Source organism: Lutjanus erythropterus, chromosome 19, assembly GCF_056507025.1.
Source record: "Lutjanus erythropterus isolate fLutEry1 chromosome 19, fLutEry1.hap2, whole genome shotgun sequence".
Taxonomy (NCBI): Eukaryota; Metazoa; Chordata; class Actinopteri; order Lutjaniformes; family Lutjanidae; genus Lutjanus; species Lutjanus erythropterus.
The window spans coordinates 5934449-5954547 of NC_139335.1; the positions used below are offsets into that span (position 1 = coordinate 5934449).

Here is a 20099-nt window from a genome sequence, read left to right on the forward strand (position 1 = left end):
TGGCATGAAGTTGAGGTAGAGATTTTCTAACTCTATCAGTCCACTTACAGGCTCACACACTCATGCCGACATTGGGATTTTTCAGGCGGCGCTGATATTTTTGGATTGCGACTCCCAGCGGTCGATTACAGCGTGTTATCAACATTTTACAACAGCAGGCAGAGGCCGTGGTTTTAGCAGAGCACACAGGGTTTTATGTCTGACAACTCAGCTTTTATTTTTATGGCTGTATAAAGGCTGATGTATGAAGGCTGATGCCAACGTTTCGTGTCGATATTCTGTGTCTGAAAAATTGGCCATTTTCAAGCCTGAAGCTGTTTCTAAAGGCATGTCTTCATCCCGTGTCTTTGTCAAATCGGTTCTCTCTGAGATAGAAGTACAATAGTGCACACTCACACACACACACACACACACACACACACACACTTGTACTGCTATTCTTTTGAGGATCCTTACTTACCATGATGCTTTCCTTTATCCCAAACCTTAAAGGGATAGTTCAACCACAAATGAAAATTCAGTCATTATCTACTCACCTTCATGCCAATTGAAGGTCAGGTTTATGTTGTTAGTCCACAAAACTCTGCTGGAGTTTCACAGGAAAACGGTGTCGTACAATCTCCCAAACAATGGAAATGAATGGTGACCAGTTTTCAAGGGTAAAAAAACAACTGGAAAAAACATAAAATGCCTCCATACTGCCCATCTGGTGTAATTTAAGTCCTGACATGCTGTTTGCACACTGTCACAACACACACGCCCAGTTCAGATGGATCACTGGTGGATCTACAGTGAAGATTTAGCCTTTTTAGTCAACTTGGCATGTTGGGATGTTGATATACAACCCCAAATACAAAAAAAAAGTTGGGACGTTGTGTAAAACAAAAATAAAAATAGAAAGCAATGATTTGCCAGAAATATTTTAAGACTTGCATTTAATACAAAAGAGAAAAATGATTATCTTTATTGTTTTTTGTACATATGCACTCATTCTGAATTTGATGTACCACTGTAAAATATAAAGTTGGACAACATGACAGCTCCCCAGAAGTGAAGCTAAAACATCTGGATCACCCCCTTGTGGCATTCTGCAGCACAGATCATAAATCTCGCTCTGTTTACGATTGAGTCGGCTCGGTGTGGTGCTGTCTGACACAGGTACGACTGATGTGCACATTTTGAAATTGAATTATTTGATTCAATTATTTCATCAGACTCCTTTTCAAACAAGATACTATTTAGCTCTAGCATTAGCTCCAGGCATTTCGCTAAAAATCCTGGCCTAAAAATCTTGTTCTCCAGATGAAAAATAAAAACATGTTTGTTTGGTACAGACCTCAATAAATATCACATCATCACGATTTTAATAGTGTTTTGTTTTTTTGGATTTTGGGTGTGCCAGCTGCCTCTCTGGGTGGCACAAGCACACCCGTGGCTACGCCGTAGGCGCAGACTCTGGCTCCAAACAAGATGGCAGCGCTTGTATCCAGAATACTAAGACTTCATTTTTGTACAGTGGGAGGAAGTGGAGACTCACCGTGCATCTTTATTTATGCCAAAGGGATATAGACACAGGAGTCTTGCCTGCTCTGTCATTTCCCAGCTGATAATAACCAGGAGTCGCTTGACAAAACTTTTCAGGTGAGATGTATATTGTGCAAGACAAGAGACGTAGTTCACTGTGCGGCTTCCCAGAAAATTAAACTAAACTACGAAAAAACCTCGAGCAAACTTTCTTGACTTGCAAACTTTTCTTTTAACTGACACACATCAAATGTGTATTTCATGGCACAATTCAAACTACGAGCCACTTGTCTCTCGCTATGAAATACCAAAAGAAGGTCCCATGGAGGACAGCGGAAGGGGAGGGACTTCCTCTGAATGTCCACACTGTGGTCGCAACCTGTGCTGCTTTATTTTAAAGGAAAAGAGGCCCAAAAAGTTATCAATCCTCAGCTTACCACGAAGAAAATGGCACACTTTCAAGCTCAATTTTGCTGTCTGTGAAAAGTTAACAGCTTCGCAGATGACTTGACAAACAGACAGACAGACAAGTGATGGTGCTGAAAACTAACAAAGAGCAAGGTGTTATAAGTTGTGTTAGAGACACGCAGTGAAACATGGTGATTTGTTCCCCCTAGGGTTCGTATTTTATTCATCAGGACTTGATGCATCCAAGTATAGGATCATTCGGTTTTGGCACCTTTAAAGATTTTCAATTTGAACAACACATTAAAAATCAAAAGAAACAAAGAAATGACTAAGGCTGTGTGAGTTTTAAAAATAAAATACATACATACATATATTTATATATATTATAAAGAAATCAACCAAACCATTTAAAAAAGCAGTTTTGTTCAATGTAGATTGTTTGGTTTGTCTCACAAAAGCAATAAGATAAAATGAACTAAATAAATAAAAAAAGAAAACATAAGAAAAATACACATGAAAACATTAATACTTTAAACTTTAGCATCTTTTTGCTTTTTTTCCCCTTATAATTATTAACCTTTAAAACTTAAGTTTCTCAAGAGCAGATTTGCTGTAATTTTATAGCATGCATTTAATTTCTGAAATTGTGAGTCACTTAGCTTCTCTTGTACTATTTCATATTTAACTTGTTTTTATTTTTGTGTTTGGCGTCCTCTTCTTTTCCTTCCCCTCTGCTCCTTCCTTTTTTATTTTGCAGAAGTCGTGTTTGGAGTCTCTGCTTTGTGAACTTTGACCCCCCCTGTTGTTGTTGTTGTTGTTGTTGTTGTTGTTGTTGTTGTCGGCTCTTTCTGTTAAGGGGTTCGACTCTCCCGTTACGACCCCCCCAAAAAAAAGAAAGCGAACAGGGACTGAGAAAAAGACGAGAAGGTTCTATTAAAAGAATAGATATTATTCTACTGTTGACTGTCTGCGTCTGCCTCTGGTGGCTTCAGTCGCCGTGTACCGCTGCTACCTGAAGCACCTCCTCTGGTTCTCAACCTTCAAATGAACAGATACTAAAAGAGTCTTTTCTCATCTTACCAACAGCACTTGGTTTAGTTAACTTGTTTTTTTTCTTTTTTGCTTCGGTAAAGTCTGTAACTCTTGATTATTAACGTAATAATTTATTTATAAAAGTAATACATATATATAGTACCTTTGTTAGAGATTACAGATTGGGCTAATTCTTACTGAATCCCAAGCTGTAACAATTCACAGTTTTAATGCAAAAAATTAACAAATGAGTCAATAAATAAAAGAGGTGTGTATCTGAGCGGTGGGCTGGCTGAGGGGGAGCTCGACCTGTTGCTCCAACCAAACTTGTGGGGCAAAACTGTCAAACCAAAGGGCTATGAAATCATGAAATTCTTTATCTCATAAATGCCCGCCCCCTCCCACACCACCCTGTCAGTGCCCCAAACCTCATAAACAAACCCCCTGCGCATAAAATGACAGATCTCACTCTCTCGGGACACTCTGACCCATTCTCACTGCTCTGCCATTCAATCCAGGAACACAGCAGACTTGTTGAAACTCTCTCAACAATGGTAATGGAAAAGTCATGCAGCTGAACAAAAAGAACAAATGTCTATAAACATGGAAATCCATCTTCTCCCGGGGCGTTCTGCACCCACAGGGGTTCCCGTGTCTCCTGGTCCTCGCTGGGCCGGCCTGGCCTGTGTCGACTCCCTCATACCGGCGTGGTGCGGCGGTTCGCTGTGTTGGTGTGGCTCGAGTCTTTCAGGTCCTTCTGGATGCAGTTGTGGACTTGCAGGAAGTTGTGGTCCCTCTCCGAGTTGTAGGTGGCGGTGGGCGTGCCGGAGGACTTGAGGGTGTCCCGGGGCAGCGTGTACATGGAGATCTCCGTGGATGGCAGCGCGCTGAAGCCCTTGAGGCCCACGGGCGAGGTGTCGCGGGAGTGCGATGGGTCTGTGGAGCGGGAGGAGGAGCGCGAGCGGCGTCTGTAGCGGTAGCGGTAGCTGGGGATTCGCGTTATGGCCGAGCCCTGGAGGTAGTCGGCTGCGCGCGCCCCTATTCGGAGCTGTCGATGGCGGTCGATGAACATGTGCACGGCCAAGACGCCCACCATCTCAGCCATGATGAAGGAGAGGGCGCCGAAGTAGAAGGACCAGCCGTAAGAGTAGCTGTTCTTCTTCGAGTCGCTTTTTGAAGGGTCCCCCGCGTTGGCTGATATGTACACGATGATCCCGATGATGTTGCTCAGGCCTGAAGGGTCGGGAGGTGCAGGACAGGCACCGTGCAGGCAGGAGAGGGGTGGATTATGGGTAATGGGTTCATAGGGAACAAAGAAAAGAAGAAAACAAAATATCAGTCAGGATGAGCTCATCAAGTTATTCTTAGTGCACGCTTAACTTAATATACAGTATCATATATGTTCAGAGCGCTGATTCATGCTCTGTACACGCTGTACTGATCCTGACCAACATGACTGAGCTTACACTCCCACACTCCTACAAATAAGGGTTCCATAAGGGTTCTTCCTGAAGGTCTGCACAGAACCATTTACTTCTGAGGAACCCTTTTTATTGAAGACACAGCTTCTTTGTAAGACTAAGGGTTCCATTAAGAACATTTTTCATTCAAAGAACCTTTTTTGGAAGAATCAGTTCTTAAAAGATTGTTTTGTTGAAAGGGTTCTTTGCACCATGATTTCTATTTTCTTTTACTTCTTGGTAGAACCCCCTGGGTTGGTTCTCGATAAAAAGCTTGGAAGCTTGTTAGTTCTACATAAAAACCTTAGAATATAAAAGGGTTCTTGGTAGAACTCCCTGAGTAGGTTCTCAACGCAAATCTTGGAATATAAAAGGGTCCTCAGAAGATTCGCTTGGGTGGGTTCTAGATAAAAACCTTGGAATAATAAAGGGCTGTTGGTGGAACCCCCTGAGTTGGTTCTAGATAAAACCCTTAGAATATAAAAGGGTCTTGGTAGAACCTTCTGGGTGGGTTCTAGATAAAACAATTGGGAGAAAAAGGGTTCTTGGGAGAACCCTTCAGGTAGGTTCTAGATGAATTCCTTGGAATATAAAAATGTGGTCCGTGGAATAAAAAACCTTCCGGTAGAACCCCATAAATGGGTTCTAGATACATCTTGGAATATAAGAGGGTCTCAGTAGAACCTCCTGGGTGGGTTCTCAATTAAATCCTTGGAATATAAAAACGTTTTCATTAGAACCCCCTGACTATGTGGTCTAGATAAAAAGTTTGGACTATAAAAGGGTTCTTCATAGAGTCCCTCGAACCTTGTAAACACCCTTGGAAGGTGGAAAGGTTCTGCATAGAACCCCCAGAGAGGGTTCTGGGTGGAACCATTACACCATAGAGGGGTACTTCTGTAAAACCTCTCATAGGGGATTCTAGGTGGAACCTTTCACAGATGGTTCTAGGTATAACCATTTATGTTTGGTTCTAGGCAGGACTCTCTAAAAGGGTTCCAAATGCAACTGTTATAAAAAGTTCTACCAGGAGCCAGAACGAGTTCTCCTATGGGGATAAGCCAGAGAACCCTTTATGGTTCTGGTTAGCACCTTTATTTCTAAGAGTGCAATCTTTGCCCTCGCAGAGAGAAACAAGGTCTTGACGTAGATCATTTGGGACAGAGTAGAAGATAATCCACATTGGAGCTGTGTTCTGTGTTCTGTGTTAGAACACATCATATATCCACATATATATTTATACTTTGACTTGTTAGTTTGGTCACACAGGCAGAAATGTTTGACGTGGTATATCTGGGAAGATGGATCGTAGGGAAAGTGTGTCAGGGACACCATATTTTTAGAGATGAGTCCCAATGGGTGGCTTTTAGCCCAGCAACAGGATCAAGAGAAAAGAAAAGAGGACAAAAGACGGAAGAACAGAAGAAGAGACTTGTGGCTGCGGTACAAGAGACAAACAGCCAGAGACAGAGCAGTACGTGGCCTTCACTAACATCCTTTTGTCCAATCTGTGATCACATTTTCAGAACTTTAAACACATTTAGCACGACATCAGCCTGTTGAGGATCATTTTCACAGAACATGCAGTCAATAATTATGTGCTTAAATTTTCCAAATTATAAGCTTAGTCTCTGGTAACATTAACGTTCAACTAATTGATAAATCATTATTAAAAAACATTCAAAAATTTCTTATATGAAACAATAGCAAAAGTATTTGTCCTCCCTTCATTAAAGCTTTATTTATACAGCAACATACTGCATATTCTCTGACAAATAAAGCGCACTGAAAATATTCTAAATATAACATTTACTTGAACTGATGATGATTTTTTGGGGTGGCTAAAGAGAAAATAGAGTTTAATCAGTATGGAGATGCTTAAAATGGGTAAGTAAATAAATTTAAAATTAAAATTCTTTTAATTTTTAACTAGTTTTAAAGTTTGGGGCAACATAATTTAAAGTTAAACCATGATTAAACTGGGTTTAAAAATTAGTTTTTGTTGGTGCAACCCAGTCTACATGTCAGTGGAAAGACACACAAAGGCCTCCATGACCTTGTCTCTGTTGTAAAACTCCCCCAAAAACAAGGAATTGATTAAAATATCAGATTTTGTAAGCAGCTATTCATGAAACACTGATATGCTTTTATTGTGAAGCCGCTGCAGGGAGCAGTCATGGAGGTTAGCGACTGCAGTTAAGTCGCTGTTCAATAAAAACTCACCTGCAGACACAAAGAAGATCCCTGCGCTGAGGATGATGTTGTGGCGTGACTTGTAGAACTCACTGGCAGCTATACACAGGCCTCCCATGAAGAGCAGGATGACGCTGAGGATGGGGAAGATGCTGGAGGCTCGCACCGCACCTGCAAAAATCAGCGACAGAGGACAGCGGCGGAAAAAGAAAAAGAGAGGGAAAGGAGGAGGAGGCGAAGGGGAGAATGGGATGTGATTTGGTGTTCACACAGAGATGAGAACAGCCAAAGGGGCAGCAGAGAAAGAGGGGAAATGGCAGCAGCGAGCACGGGGATGAAAGAAGTGATGAAGATGAAGCAGAGGGAGCGAGAAACAAAGAGAGAAAAAGCACATTAGAATCCATTTCAGCATCTGCTCCTTGTGTGTGAGCACATCCTAATCAACACCCCATCAGGCCTGTGAAAGACTCCATCAACACTGTCTAGTGAGTGTGTATCCCCACAGTGAGCCTGTTACCCAACCTTATGTAATCACACCGCTTGACTCTCCCTCCCTCCTCCCTCTCAGCTCTCTCCTCCACAGACCACAGAGCTCGCTGGCTGCTTTATGTAGCATCATGTGAACGGCAGACAACAAAAGTGCTATGGGGCTCTGGCATGTATATGAGCCAGGCCGCAGTGCAGAGGGATGCAGACCGAACGGCGTCCTTGCAGCTAATTATCAAGAAGCAAAACACTGGAAGAGAAATGTGATGTTACTTCTGAGGTCGAGTCAGGGTCAAAAAAGAGCCGCGTTATGCCCTCAGGTGTCAGGTAAAATTAGAGTCTCACTGAAGTTTTTTTTTTTTTTTTTTAAATACTCTATTTATCAGTTTGCAGGGTTACTTTAAAAATGTATTCTGATACAATTACTAATTACCTCTTACTAGAAATATAATACTCCAAGTATAACAATATTAAAGTAATGCAACATGATAACTTTCTGTAACCTCACTATAAAATATAGTGAAATTGTTTAGCCTTATGTAGTAGTTTAGGGCTTCATCATCAATTAATCAATTGATTATTTTCTCGATTATTCAGTGGTGGAAAGAGTGCTGAAAATCTGTACTCAAGTACAAGCATTGTTATTTTACTCAGTTACAAGTAAAAGTACTGGTGCTGGAAAAATACTTAAGCAAAAGTACAAAGTATTCTTCTAAAAAAAACTACTCAGAGTATTAGATACTTTTTAACCGCTGATGTTTAATGCATTATCAACAGCAGCATTCAATCAAAAAGGGGTTCTGCTTCCCAAAGTCCAAGATGACGTCCTCAAATGTCTCGTTTGTCCACAACTCAAAGATATTTCCACATTTCGATAGAAATTTCCACCCAGTGAAGCATTATTCCACTGATAAACTGAGGAAAGCAGAATGGGTTTGGCTCAAGGAATGATTTAATATTCATTTACAACATGTATTTCCTGTAACCTCTTCCATCTCACATCAATATTTTAGTTATTCTTTCCATTTTATAGATTTTGTTAATTGTGTCCTTCCATTTGCTCATTTGCCCCTCTGGTTTCAATCAGTTTTTTATTTGCTCTTAAAATCCTAAAAAGATATTGATTGTTTAAAAAAAGAGGCGTCCTTGCAGCTAATTATCAATAGGCAAAAACTTTGAGAGAAATATGATTTTATTTTTGAGGTCGAGTCAGAGTGAAAAAAAAAACTGCGCTGCGCCCTCAGGTGTCGGGTAAATTACAGTCATGCTGGAGTTTGAGGAGCAGACAGCTGTTGCAGGGGGAACAATGAGGAAATCTCCCAAACCTGTCCTATTTTTTTCATCAGTCACCTCCTTCCATCCTTCCCCCTCTCTCCTGTTTAACATGCACGCTTAAACTTTCATCAGGCTGGTTAAATTTTCACCACTTCACCTCATCTCCCCACATGGCTGCCACCTCAGCACTTTCCCATCTTCTCCCCAAAGTGCTGACGCCGGGCTGGGTGGCTCTGTGCTGAACTCGGCTGCCTGCACCTCCGCGGGGACCCGCTGGGGCCCCCGCCGGCCCATCTGTCCGCATACCTGCTGCCATTCATCGCTCCGACCCCCCCACCGCCACACATCCTTCTCTCTACCAGGGATTCATTTATCCTCCACCCCCACCAACACCCTGAGGTGTTGTGGCGCCCGGCTGGCTCGATGGGAAAGCCACCCTCAGCCCACAGGCTGATAGGCAGCAGTCAACAGCTGCAGTGGAGGAGAGCGCCAAGCTGTAGCCATGGCTGGCTGGCTGGACGCTCATCACTCAGCCTCCACCAGGCTCTCAACACGAAATACAGCAACACCAGGGCCTGATGAGGCGTTGTACATATGTGCTGTAGTTTTGCATGCAACCACACATAGAGATTATTTACAAAATCGTTCTCCAAAAGTTGTTTGGTCTCCAGAGTTCCACATCCAAATCTAATGAAACAGGCTGTGTAAAGTTCATTAAAGCCTCTTTTACACTGGACAAAAAAAAACACAGTAGCATCTGGCTTTTGTCTTCAGTGGGTACAATCAGCATTTACTCCCAGGTCAAAAGACTGAACAGACTTTAAGGTGTGTGTTCATCATCTTTAGTTGAGATGAGCATGGAGAGAAACAAAACTTCAGACCGCAGAGATTCAGTTAGAAGCTACAAAAGTACCGAGAGCTGAACACACAGACTCTTAAAAACACATTTCTCTCTGCTCTCCTCTACAGACATGAGTTGAGTCTCATCTTTCCAGCTCACATCAGAGAAAAAAGGAAGGCAAACTCGTCTACTGGCAATGGGAAAAGGGTCAGTCATACATTTTTAGCGGGGTTAGCCACATTTAAAAAAAACTCCACTTTTGTATGAAAACTTACAGAGTCCATCCTGTCCCTTTAGAGCCCGCTCTAATTCAAAAGTCCTCAAATACAAACATTTTATCGCGCCCCTGTGTGAGTCATACAGACATGGAGGGAAACCATCAGTGGCTGTATGAGATGCACCAGGCTTTCAACTTAGTATTAACTGTCTGGAGGAGGTGGGATGGGTGGATGGGTTGAACCAACACAGAACCGAGCTTCATGTCCCATTCAAGACCAAAATGTTATTAAAAGTTTTCACGTACATAATGTTACACAGCTTGCTTCAGTTACATCACTGAGAAAAAGTACTTATTGATTACGTTTTCCCAAACCTTGCCAAGGTGTCTAAACCCAACCAAACTGTGACCTTTCCCTCAATGTTAACCACGTGTTAAAAAGGCTTTCTGTCAGCGTCTCATTCAGCCGCTTCTGCCAGAGTTTTCCACAAACTAGTGCAAGTTGGCCTCTATATATAAACACAACATCTAGCAATGTACAAAGTTGATTGAAAATTAGAAAAGTTTCATAATGACTATTACTTTTTTTCCGGTTATGACCAAAGAGCAGTTCAGAATTAATTAAATTGTGCAATTTCATGGGGAGGTAGAGCGGGTCGTCCACTAATCACAGGGTTAGTGGTTTGATCCCCGGCTCTTTCCGTCCACATGTCCAAGTGTCCTTGAGTAAACCCAAAATTGTTTCCGATAGCAGCTCTGTCACCATTGGTGTGTGTGAGTGCGTGTGTGTGTGTGTGTGTGTGTGTGTGTGTGTGTGTGAGATGAATGAGAGGCAAACTGTCCATTAAGGTAGAAAAGCTGTACACAAGCGCAGCACATTTATCTTTCATTTCATCAACAACCTGCTAAAGAACTTGGAGGCTGAGTCAAGGTTTGAAAAACACCAGCCTCATGCTATAGTCTTTAATACCTCCTTTAAATGCATCCTGCTGCAGGCATTTTGAGATATGAAATATGAAAATGAAAAGAAGACGCTGGGATTTACAGTGAAGCTGATAAAAATAAGAAGCAGAGACATCGGTTTGTCAGTGTTGGCATTTTAAGAAAAGTCAGTTAGCATCATACACATCTGAATTTATGATATTTAATGTTTACTGGATCAACATACGGCTGAAATGTTTCCTCTGTGATTTTTGGGTCATGTGTTGTTGAGTAAAAATTTTTGTGTCCCAGGGTGATCTAAGTCAGAGGAGCGCAAGTTCGTTCTTTTGAAGGGCCAAAAATTAAACTGGATGGAGTCACGGGCTTATAATAAATGTTGATGTTATGTAAAATTACATTAAATTAAAATGCATAGTATTTCATGCAAAATTTACTTTCTAGATCTCAAATGAAGTTTCAAAAATAATTAAAACGCCACTCTTTGGTTTGCTTAATTGCAATTTTTATTCATTTGCAGAGATGATTCTCAAAAAAGAAAACATCCATATGTGATATTTGGGAGCCTCAATTAAAAAGGAAAGACACCTTTCTGACAGAAAGTGCATGCAGCTCAAAGTGCTTTAAATTAGCTTGAACAACTGTATTGTCAAGATTGGAAATTTGACTTCAGCTTGAAAAATTCAACTTAACAAAAATATGAATACAATTATTTTCATAGTTGATTAATCGGTTGATTACTTTCTCGATTAATAAATTAATTTGTTTTAAAATGTCAGAAAATGGTAAAAAATGTCAACCAGTTTTTCTTCAAGCCCAAGATGACGTCCTGAAATGTCTTGTTTTACATACAACCCAAAGATGTTCAGTTTATTCTCAGAGAGAAGTAAAGACACCACAAATTTTTCACATTTAAGAAGCTCTTAAAATAAAAAAATACTCAAACCGATTAATCGATTATCAAAATAGTTGGCGATTTCAGTACGAGTAAGATAAAAGGGATATTAGATATTTTTTAGCTGCACAAAACATTTTGTTGTCATCACAGTCAGGATTTTTCAGCACTCCTAGCGTCAAATCTGATATAAATGCTGTTTCAGAGACATTTATGGCTTCACGGCAGCAGTGAAGGAAATCAGACGTAGATGAAGGCTGCAGAGATCCTCCTCCCACTGACAGAGCACAGGAGGAGGTACAGTATGTTCACAGGTTACTGTATATTCAGCCTCAGTGTGAAACCTTCATGTCTGGATTACAGTCTGTATGTTAGGGGATTATGGGAAATGCTCTCATGGACAGTGACGTTTGTGCAACATTTGGTCTTCAACAGCTACAGGCCAGATTGTGGTGAAACCTCATATGTGGCCCCCAGAGGCAGAATACTAATGATTTTAGTGACCCGCTGACCTTTTGAATTGTGCCTTCACGAGGCTAAAACCTTTCAGTTTTACGCCATGTGTACCGAAAATTTACCAAGCATGTTCACAATCCGCAGAGGACTGCACACAAGATATTTAACTCTTTAATGTGTGTTTGGCGGGCACTTTAATTGACTGAAATATCACATTTTTATCTGAAAGCACTGGTAAGGGTCAGTAAAAAATAAATAATCCATCCACAATCCATTCTGTCATTTAAATCCAATCCAAAAATTCAAAATTTTCTTTGTAAAGGGCATGAAGTTGATCACACTGATTTAAAAGTTAAATATACACTGAACCAAAGATTATCATGACATCAAGTTGATAACGAAATAAACTTTATTTTTGATAAAAACATTTAATTTCAAGTGTCGTATTTCAGCTTCATTCAAATAGTGTCAGATTTCAGAACTTTAATTGACATGGAGTTTATACTAAAATACTTTAAATAATTCTGTATTTATATATATATTTATATTTGATTTATTTGTATTTCATTTATTTTATGCTTTGTCAGTTTTGGTCCTCGATAGAACTGAATTAATCTACAGAATCTTCAAATCTAAAATGTTTTACAAGAAAAGTGAAACTTTCTGTTTCAGGATGTAAATGACTGAAGCTGTTAACCCGGAGCTTTAAAACATTTTAGAACCTTTATGAATGTGTTTCTGACCCCGACACTGTAATGTCTCTGCTCCTTGTCCCACCTGTCCTCATCATGTCATCATTCACCATCACGATGTGCTTATCACTTCCTTTAACCTTCCCCTGAAAGAACCCGGCGACTGAGCTCCAATCTGTATGATGAACAAGACTTTAATGCCGTTATTCGCCATCTTCCATTTTTCTTTCGTCTGTCTGTCTCCGTCTACTGCGCACAGTCATCTCGCCGTCTTTGTCTCCCTGCAAATGTCCCCCGTCTCATCTGTTCTTTCTCTCACTTAATTCCCACTCAGTCAAAGCACAGGATCATTTGAAAGATAAAGTGTCGTCTCGCCCTCCAACCCCCCGTCTTTCTCCATTTCTACCCCCCTCTCTCCCACTTGTCTCCTTGAGTGACCAGAGGGGATTGTGGGGGTTTAGGGTTACCAGTGAGGTGGGTTGATTAAATATTAAGTTGTCCTGAGAGTTGACCCTGCTCCTGTGTCCCGCTCTAAATGCATCGCTCTTCCTAAATTCCCCCTCCGTCTCGTGCCTTCATCCCTCCATCCTGTTAACCCTGAAGATATTGACACAGCCGTTCACAGCACATTACCTGGGAGAGGGCACCGGGGCTCTTTTTCATCCATCAGCTTCATTTGCGGAGACAAAAGAGGGATAGAGGGCCAGCCAAATTTATTGACTGTTGACAGTGGGGCTGTTTAATAGTGAGCGATCTCAAGGTGACACCAAACTTTAAGAAACCTCAGAAAGGCTCCGGTGCAGAGAGAACTTTTAACGCCATGCAGATCATAAGGGTTCAGCAAATATTAAAGTCATAGTTTGGATTATTTCAAGTGAGGTTGTATGAGGTACTTATCTGTAGTCATCTACAGTAGATACCAGTCGACATACTCCTACAACAAAATGTCCACCTAAAAAAATCAGTCAGTTGCAGTCCCTTCAAACCAACCAAAGTCCATAGGCGGAATTGATCATTTTACCATGCAGAACACAGGAGTTGCTGGTTTACCACTGCCTCAGTCTGTTAGTTAATTTATGTTACTGTGTGACTTTGATGAATCTGAACTATCCTTTTAAAACATCACTGTCATGTAATGACGCAAACAAGCTAACAGATCGAGGCAGCGGCACACGAGCAAGTCAAGGTAAAATGACTGATTTTGCCTATGGAGTTTGGTTTGGCTTGGAGAGAGTGATATTACGCTTACTTTCACGTCAGAAAAGGCTGTCTGATGGCAAGGTAAAGCAGGAAAAATATTCTAAATACAGCAAATTAAATATAGGTGAGCATTTTTTTAGTGGCTAAAATACCTTTTGTTGCTGATCCCGTCCACTGCAGTTCATTTCTTAACTTCTGTGCCGCTGCCCCTCTTTCTCTCCAAACTCAGGGTCTGCAGCCCGCAATCCACTGTAGGCAATACACTGACTATTGACTACTAAATACAACTCTACATCAAATAATCCAAACTATATTTCAGCTGTTTTCCTTAAAAACCTGATAACAGTTTGTTCTTCAAGTTGTTGCAAAACCTTTATACACCCCCTCTTGCACTAGCCTGCTTTGTGCAAAATGTTTTATTGCCATGCTGGAAATTTAAGGGTGCATGAGTTTTATACAGTTGCAATATTTTCATTATATTCATTCATGTGGTCTGAATTGTCCTACATTTTTTTAAGGTTGGTAAATTAAGATATAGAATTCAAGTATCCAAGATTCAACAACTACACTTTTTTCAATTGCTGCATGTATATGTAGACATATAAATATGTCTACAAAGTAACAAAAACATGAACCTTGGTTTTGACTTATAGGTGTGAAAAGGCCTGCGCACTAAAATTAAAGCTATGACATTCAGACCTGAACATCTGGGGACGCCAAGGATAAGCCTTAAAGCCTGAACGGAGTCAATCAGACTTATAAGATTAAAATCATCTTCTTTTGCTTCCATAGTTTCACCTTCAAAATCAACTGGAAAGAGCCTGGAGGGTCAAACAGTCGGCTCAGCTCTCCGTACAGTTAGCAGCAGAAATAACCAGAGGTGGGAGGAAGTCACACATGTGCAAGTCACAGGTCTTAACCTTCAAGTTTGAGGCAAGTCGCAAGTTACTGTGGTAATATCGTAAATGTCGATGTAAACAATGACAAAAAAAAGTTTCTCCCTCCACTAAACAGAAGTGCTGGATCATCCTGCCCTAAACGGTAACATGAAATGACTTGGCTGACTAAATGACTGAGAAACAATAGAACATAATAAATGTACGATTTTCTGCAAAAGAAAAAGTGATAAATGTTGACTACAAGCACCTGCAGCACAGTATTATCAAGTATCATAACAGTATATCTGCCAAGAAAAGCCCTGATTATTTGTATCCTTCTTCAAACCACATTACATCCAAAGCTATAAGAAGTGTGTATGGCAGCTGGTGCCTCAGGTCTGCAGAGCTTCTCAGAAGTCTTGAGAGCAGTGAAAGGACTCGTGATGTTGCAGCTCTCCAGGGCAAGAAGACCCAACTCATTTCCATGACCTCGAGGATCGGCTGGCCTGCAGTGCTTCTCCAGTCCTATGCATTTCTCTGTGTTAGCTAACATGTTTAGCAGCACACTCTAAAGTGCAGTGACCTTCACAGTGACCTCCCAGCATGCATCGTGCCTTCCCTGGAATCGGGCTGCAGCTTGCTGCCCCTGGGTTTGGCTGACTACGCTCTACCTCGGAAGAAAAGGCAGAAGTCCCTGCAGATTTTCCATGTCAGGATGCACTCTGCTCTCCTGCGCAATACTGAGTGTGTCAGTGTTCACATGAGGCTCAGATCGCTGTGTCTCCGAGCGGCTTGTTGCCTGCAGTGAGCAACGACGACGGGAGTTGTTGGAGGAAGACGGGACAATAACTATGCCCCGAGGCAGTGAGGCTGCCTCTGTGAGAGAGGCCACCTATTTAAAGTCAATCCTTCCTCACCACATTCTGGAGTTTTCACATCTTCACATTCCATCGTTTAAGGATCGGCTGAGCCCCTGTCAGAGTTTTGGATCCTGCCTGGAGGGATGTTTAAGCACAGCAGCACCCCGGGGAGAGGCAGGCACAGAGACTGACAGGCTGACAGATAGACAGGGACTAGTCTCTGCTGTGTGCTGCTGGGTGAGTGCAGAAACAAAAGGACAGGTCCATGATACACCATGTTTAACAGTCCTGCACGGGGTGACACAAATGTATTGATTTGTTGATATACTCAGCTGATGTTGACCTTATTAAACATTAGCTACTGACTGATAATGTCAGCCATCTCTGACATGTTGAAAGTTTCTTACATCAGACGTGCAAAATGTGATTTTTTGGGAGTCATTTTATTTGTTTTAGCAGCTCATGGTGACAAATGCAAGGACGGAAATCACTGAAAATATACATGGAGGCATGAGGTCTAACCTTAAGTAAAATCATTGCAACTCACTGAATTTTTGTCTAATTTTCAAGTGGTTTGCTTTATTATAAACATCACCCACATATTTACACAGGATAAAATGCTGGTTTTCATACCAAAATACTTACATAATATTTAAGATTAACATACCTACATAATCAGGTTCTAAATGTATTCGTACTTTTCTCACTGCATGTAGATTGGCTGCCATGATGTAATTATGTTTTTAATTAACATACAGCGGTCCTTTAGGGAGCACTTTTGGTGTCTTGAGAATTTTTTACATTTATTGTCCCCCCAAAAGTGAAAAGAAATATCCACCCTTGCATAAATGCTGACATAAATCAAAGGTGACACAAATTGGAAGCTGGAAAACTGACAAAAACTGAAACAGTATTTTCTCAAACTGAAGAAAATCACCTGTGATGTTTGACAATTATCTCAACCAGGATGACATTATTCGGACAGAGGGCTGCTGGTACAGCTACCATCCTAGGTCAAAATGTTAAAAATTGATCATTTCATATTTTTATTTTTATTATCTGTCTGTCCATCCTGTTATTATGAACAGATTTAAGTGGAGCAGTTGTTGTCAAGGATGTCATCCAATCCTGCACAGTGCACAACAACCTGCAAAATATGACACGCCCACTTTGATTCCCATGAAAAACCTGCTCTTTTTTTTTTGTTTGTTTCCAGCTGGAAACCAACTTTTCAGGTGCTGAGCCAATTTATTTTATGGTGGAAAAGCTCAGAACAGTTCAAAATTAGGTCCAGGAACCAGAACGGGGACCATGTTGGTGGAAAATGCCTTTAAGTGAAAACAACATGTTTCTCACTGGAAAATATTCACTGGAATCACATGTCAATGAAGTGATGACTTCCATTTTGCCCAGAAATACACTAACATGAAATTTCTTCTAAGTCTTCATTATAGGAGTCTGGACAGATGTGGATGTAAACAGCAACTGCTATTCACCTTCTTTAAGTAAAAGTACCAATACAACAATGGAGAAAAACACTCCAAGCAAAAATCCCACTTAAGTAAAACAGCTAAATATAATTAAAAGAATCAAAACTAAAAGTACTGAATAAAAGCAACTATGCAACACATTATGTTACAGCTTATAGACGACGGCTGACTCAGGGCTGCTGGGACACTCTGGTCCTGAGAAAGAACTGTGGCGACTCTCCTGTGTGGTTAAAACTCTGTCAGTCTCCGGCTGCTGGAAAACAACGACCCCGTCCAAATGAAAGCTTTGACCTCCATGCTAATAGCTAATGACAGCGGCGACCTCCGCAGCATCTTGTGTTTCTGAAGCCCGCGCCTCGGCCCACATGAAAGGATGCTCGAGGGAGCCCTGTGATTAGCACTGAGGTCGCCGTTTTGATTTGGGTCGAGGTCACGATCACACAGAGAGTGGCGCATCTTCTGTTTCTTCCCCCATGACACCCACATTCATGTGACACCCAGTTGAGGAGTGAGCACCAACTCTGCACTCGTCAAGAACGGCTGGTCACGCATTATATGGTGTTTTCACACGTTTTCTGTTGTAAATCATTTCCATCATGATTGACCATTCACTAAAACCCGTCCTGAACCTGTGATTGCCCAATGAAACCATGAGTAGACTTTCTGTACTATTTCAGTACCTTGTACACGCTCATTTCCCAATATACAGGAAAATTCTATACCCTAAAAGAATCCTTTAAAAACCCTCTGTCAAAGCGAACCCCAGTTTTTGCAATTCACGCAATTTCTGGATGGTGGGAATTTTTATCAAAGGCTCTGATTGATTGAAGCCTAATTTTTTTTCTCACCTACACTCCAGGAACTCTGCCTCTGATTGGCTAAATCTGTCTGGCTTAACCTTGGGCGTACCTTGGGCACAAAAAGTTTGGGAAAAAAGTTTGCAACATAGGCTGCAAATAAAAAAGCATGTGTGCCTAATTTGCTTAACACCTACAGCTGTAAACTTGCATTAGTTCCACGTGTCACGGCTCAGGCTGTGACTTCAGGTGTTTTCCTTGGGTCTCCCCAGCTCTCCTCTTCCCCTGCGTGTGTGTGAGTGTGTGTGGGGGTGTGGCCACATCATCTGGCACCTGGTGGAACTGTACACCTGCATGCAATCACCTCATCAACACTCTGAAGAAGCCAGCTCTCCAGCCATTCAGTGGCAGATTGTTCAGCCAGCTCAGTGTTAACATCTCAACATCAAACCAGCTCCAAACGCTGCTCCAGCTCATTCCTCCACCCATTCACTCTCCTCATCTGCCTGCCTGTCCCCTGCCTTCTCCAGCGCCCCTCACCTTTAGTTGTCACAGTAAATCCCCCTTACCTTTTGCAACGACCTGCTGTGTCTGTGTCCTAAACGACCATCTTAACACCCTGACTTCTATATACAGGAGGCCATTTTTGTTTGTCCCAGGGTCATGACCCACCCTCCTTTGAATCTGACTAGCTAGCCTAGTACCATAGATGTACATAGATGTAGTCTTTGTGATGTCACTGAGCGCTTTCTGAAGAGCCATGGCGGAGCTCTCAGTGTGGTGGGTCTAGATGTCACCATCTTGGAAGTCAGCTAACTCCTCCCTAATTCACATCAGGTTTTCCAACTCTTTTGCCATGACAGACTTTCATCTTCAGGGGCTATTATGAGCCCAAAAAAGACATCTCCTTCACAAAAAAAACAGAATTTGGAATTATAACCAATCTGTCTGATGCAGTTTTCTGTAGCAGATACTTTAGATCTAGATCAGTTTGCACAACATTTTACCTGCAGAATAAAGTTCATCTGCGTGTGCATCCTGACTGAAATCCCAGTGAGCTACACATATAATATAAATAATACAAAGTTGCACCAAACTCTTATGAGTTCTATTCAAATGAGGCAGAATCTTCGCAGCCGAAGAAAAAAAACAAAATTACAGCTTTTCTCAAACTCTAACTGATTTCTATTTATACTGGTTGTTAGACTGTTTGCCTCGTGATGATTGGCACTTTTCTATTTACAACCACTATCACTGGTTGTTTTGCTGTCAGTAGCCGCAAATGAGAATTGGCACACAAGTTTACTTTCCACAGATGGAGGAAATCTCATCTACTTTGATTTTATTGAGCAAAAACACTGAATATTGTCACTATTTGGTTTCTCTGGTCCTTCATATACACATGCAGGAAGAGGCAAATGAGTTACCCAGAGTTTGGAAAGTAAAAGAGGATGGGAGACTGGAAAAAGCAAACTAATGAGGAATGCCACAATTCAAATGAGCAATGAATCATATATTAAAGCAACACTTGGGAAAATGTGCTTATTCACTGTCTTGGTAACAGTTGAGAAGCTTGATATATTCCTTCATCCTGGTATTTTGGACACTTGAGCCTTTCTTCCAAATTCTATAATATTTTTCCAGTCATGGGCAACATATCTGGTGTTCTTGTTTCCACTGCCTTTGAATCTGACCGATATTTAGTTGTTAAATATTTTGACTTTTTGAAGGGATTCACCATGGTGATGCACAGATGGGCTCCAAGTTAAACTGAGTCTGCATGTCTGCATAAATCACCCACTGTAATGTTTTATATATTTTTTTCCAATTTAGAGACCTGTACATGCACCTGTAGGCTATATTACCTTTTAAATGATGCTGAACAGCATGAGCTTTCCAGGTGATTTCTTTATTGAGTGTTGTAGTGATGTCTGAGTGTTTTCTTTAATAATTTACTCATGATTAGAGAAACTGCTTTCAGTTTTGCCCTCCATGTGCAGCCACACAGCCCATGTAAGCAGCGTGGCTCACCTGCAGGTCACACATGGTTGCAGCGATGCTTCTTTTAGAGCAGGGGTGTTAAATTCATTTTAGGTCATGGGCCACGTACAGCCAAATTTAATCTCAAGTAGGCCGATTCCTCCACGCATTCATATCTTATTAGGTTCTTACTGTGCAAAGTGCCTGGAACACAGTGAGTCTGCACCAGCAGCGGGAGGAAAAGCTAGCTTGGAAAACTATGCATCAAAAAGATACACTTTGGTTTTCATACAGATTAAACAAGCAATATATGAAGCATTAATTACTCAGCTTCCGATGAAAAGTGGATTTTATTTCCTTTGGACAGAGCCAGACTAGCTGTTGCACCGTGCTTCAAGTCTTTTTGCTAAGCTAAGCTAACAAGCTGCAGGTGGTAGCTTCATACTGAACAGATATGAAAGACAAAATGGTTTCAG

The 20099-nt window shown here is 41.3% G+C and overlaps 1 protein-coding gene across 1 annotated transcript in view; it reads right to left on the reverse strand.

The window, feature by feature from the left end:
- Positions 1 to 1891: 1891 nt before the first annotated feature.
- Positions 1892 to 20099, reverse strand: part of cacng2a (calcium channel, voltage-dependent, gamma subunit 2a) — an 84187-nt gene continuing 65979 nt past the window's right edge. Inside the window, exons 3-4 of the mRNA XM_084744753.1 lie at positions 6648 to 6788; positions 1892 to 4197 (exon numbers count right to left, since the gene is read on the reverse strand). Of these exons, the coding sequence (XP_084600879.1) occupies positions 3662 to 4197; positions 6648 to 6788 (677 nt within the window). The 3' untranslated portion in view covers positions 1892 to 3661. The remainder of the gene's footprint in view (positions 4198 to 6647; positions 6789 to 20099) is intronic.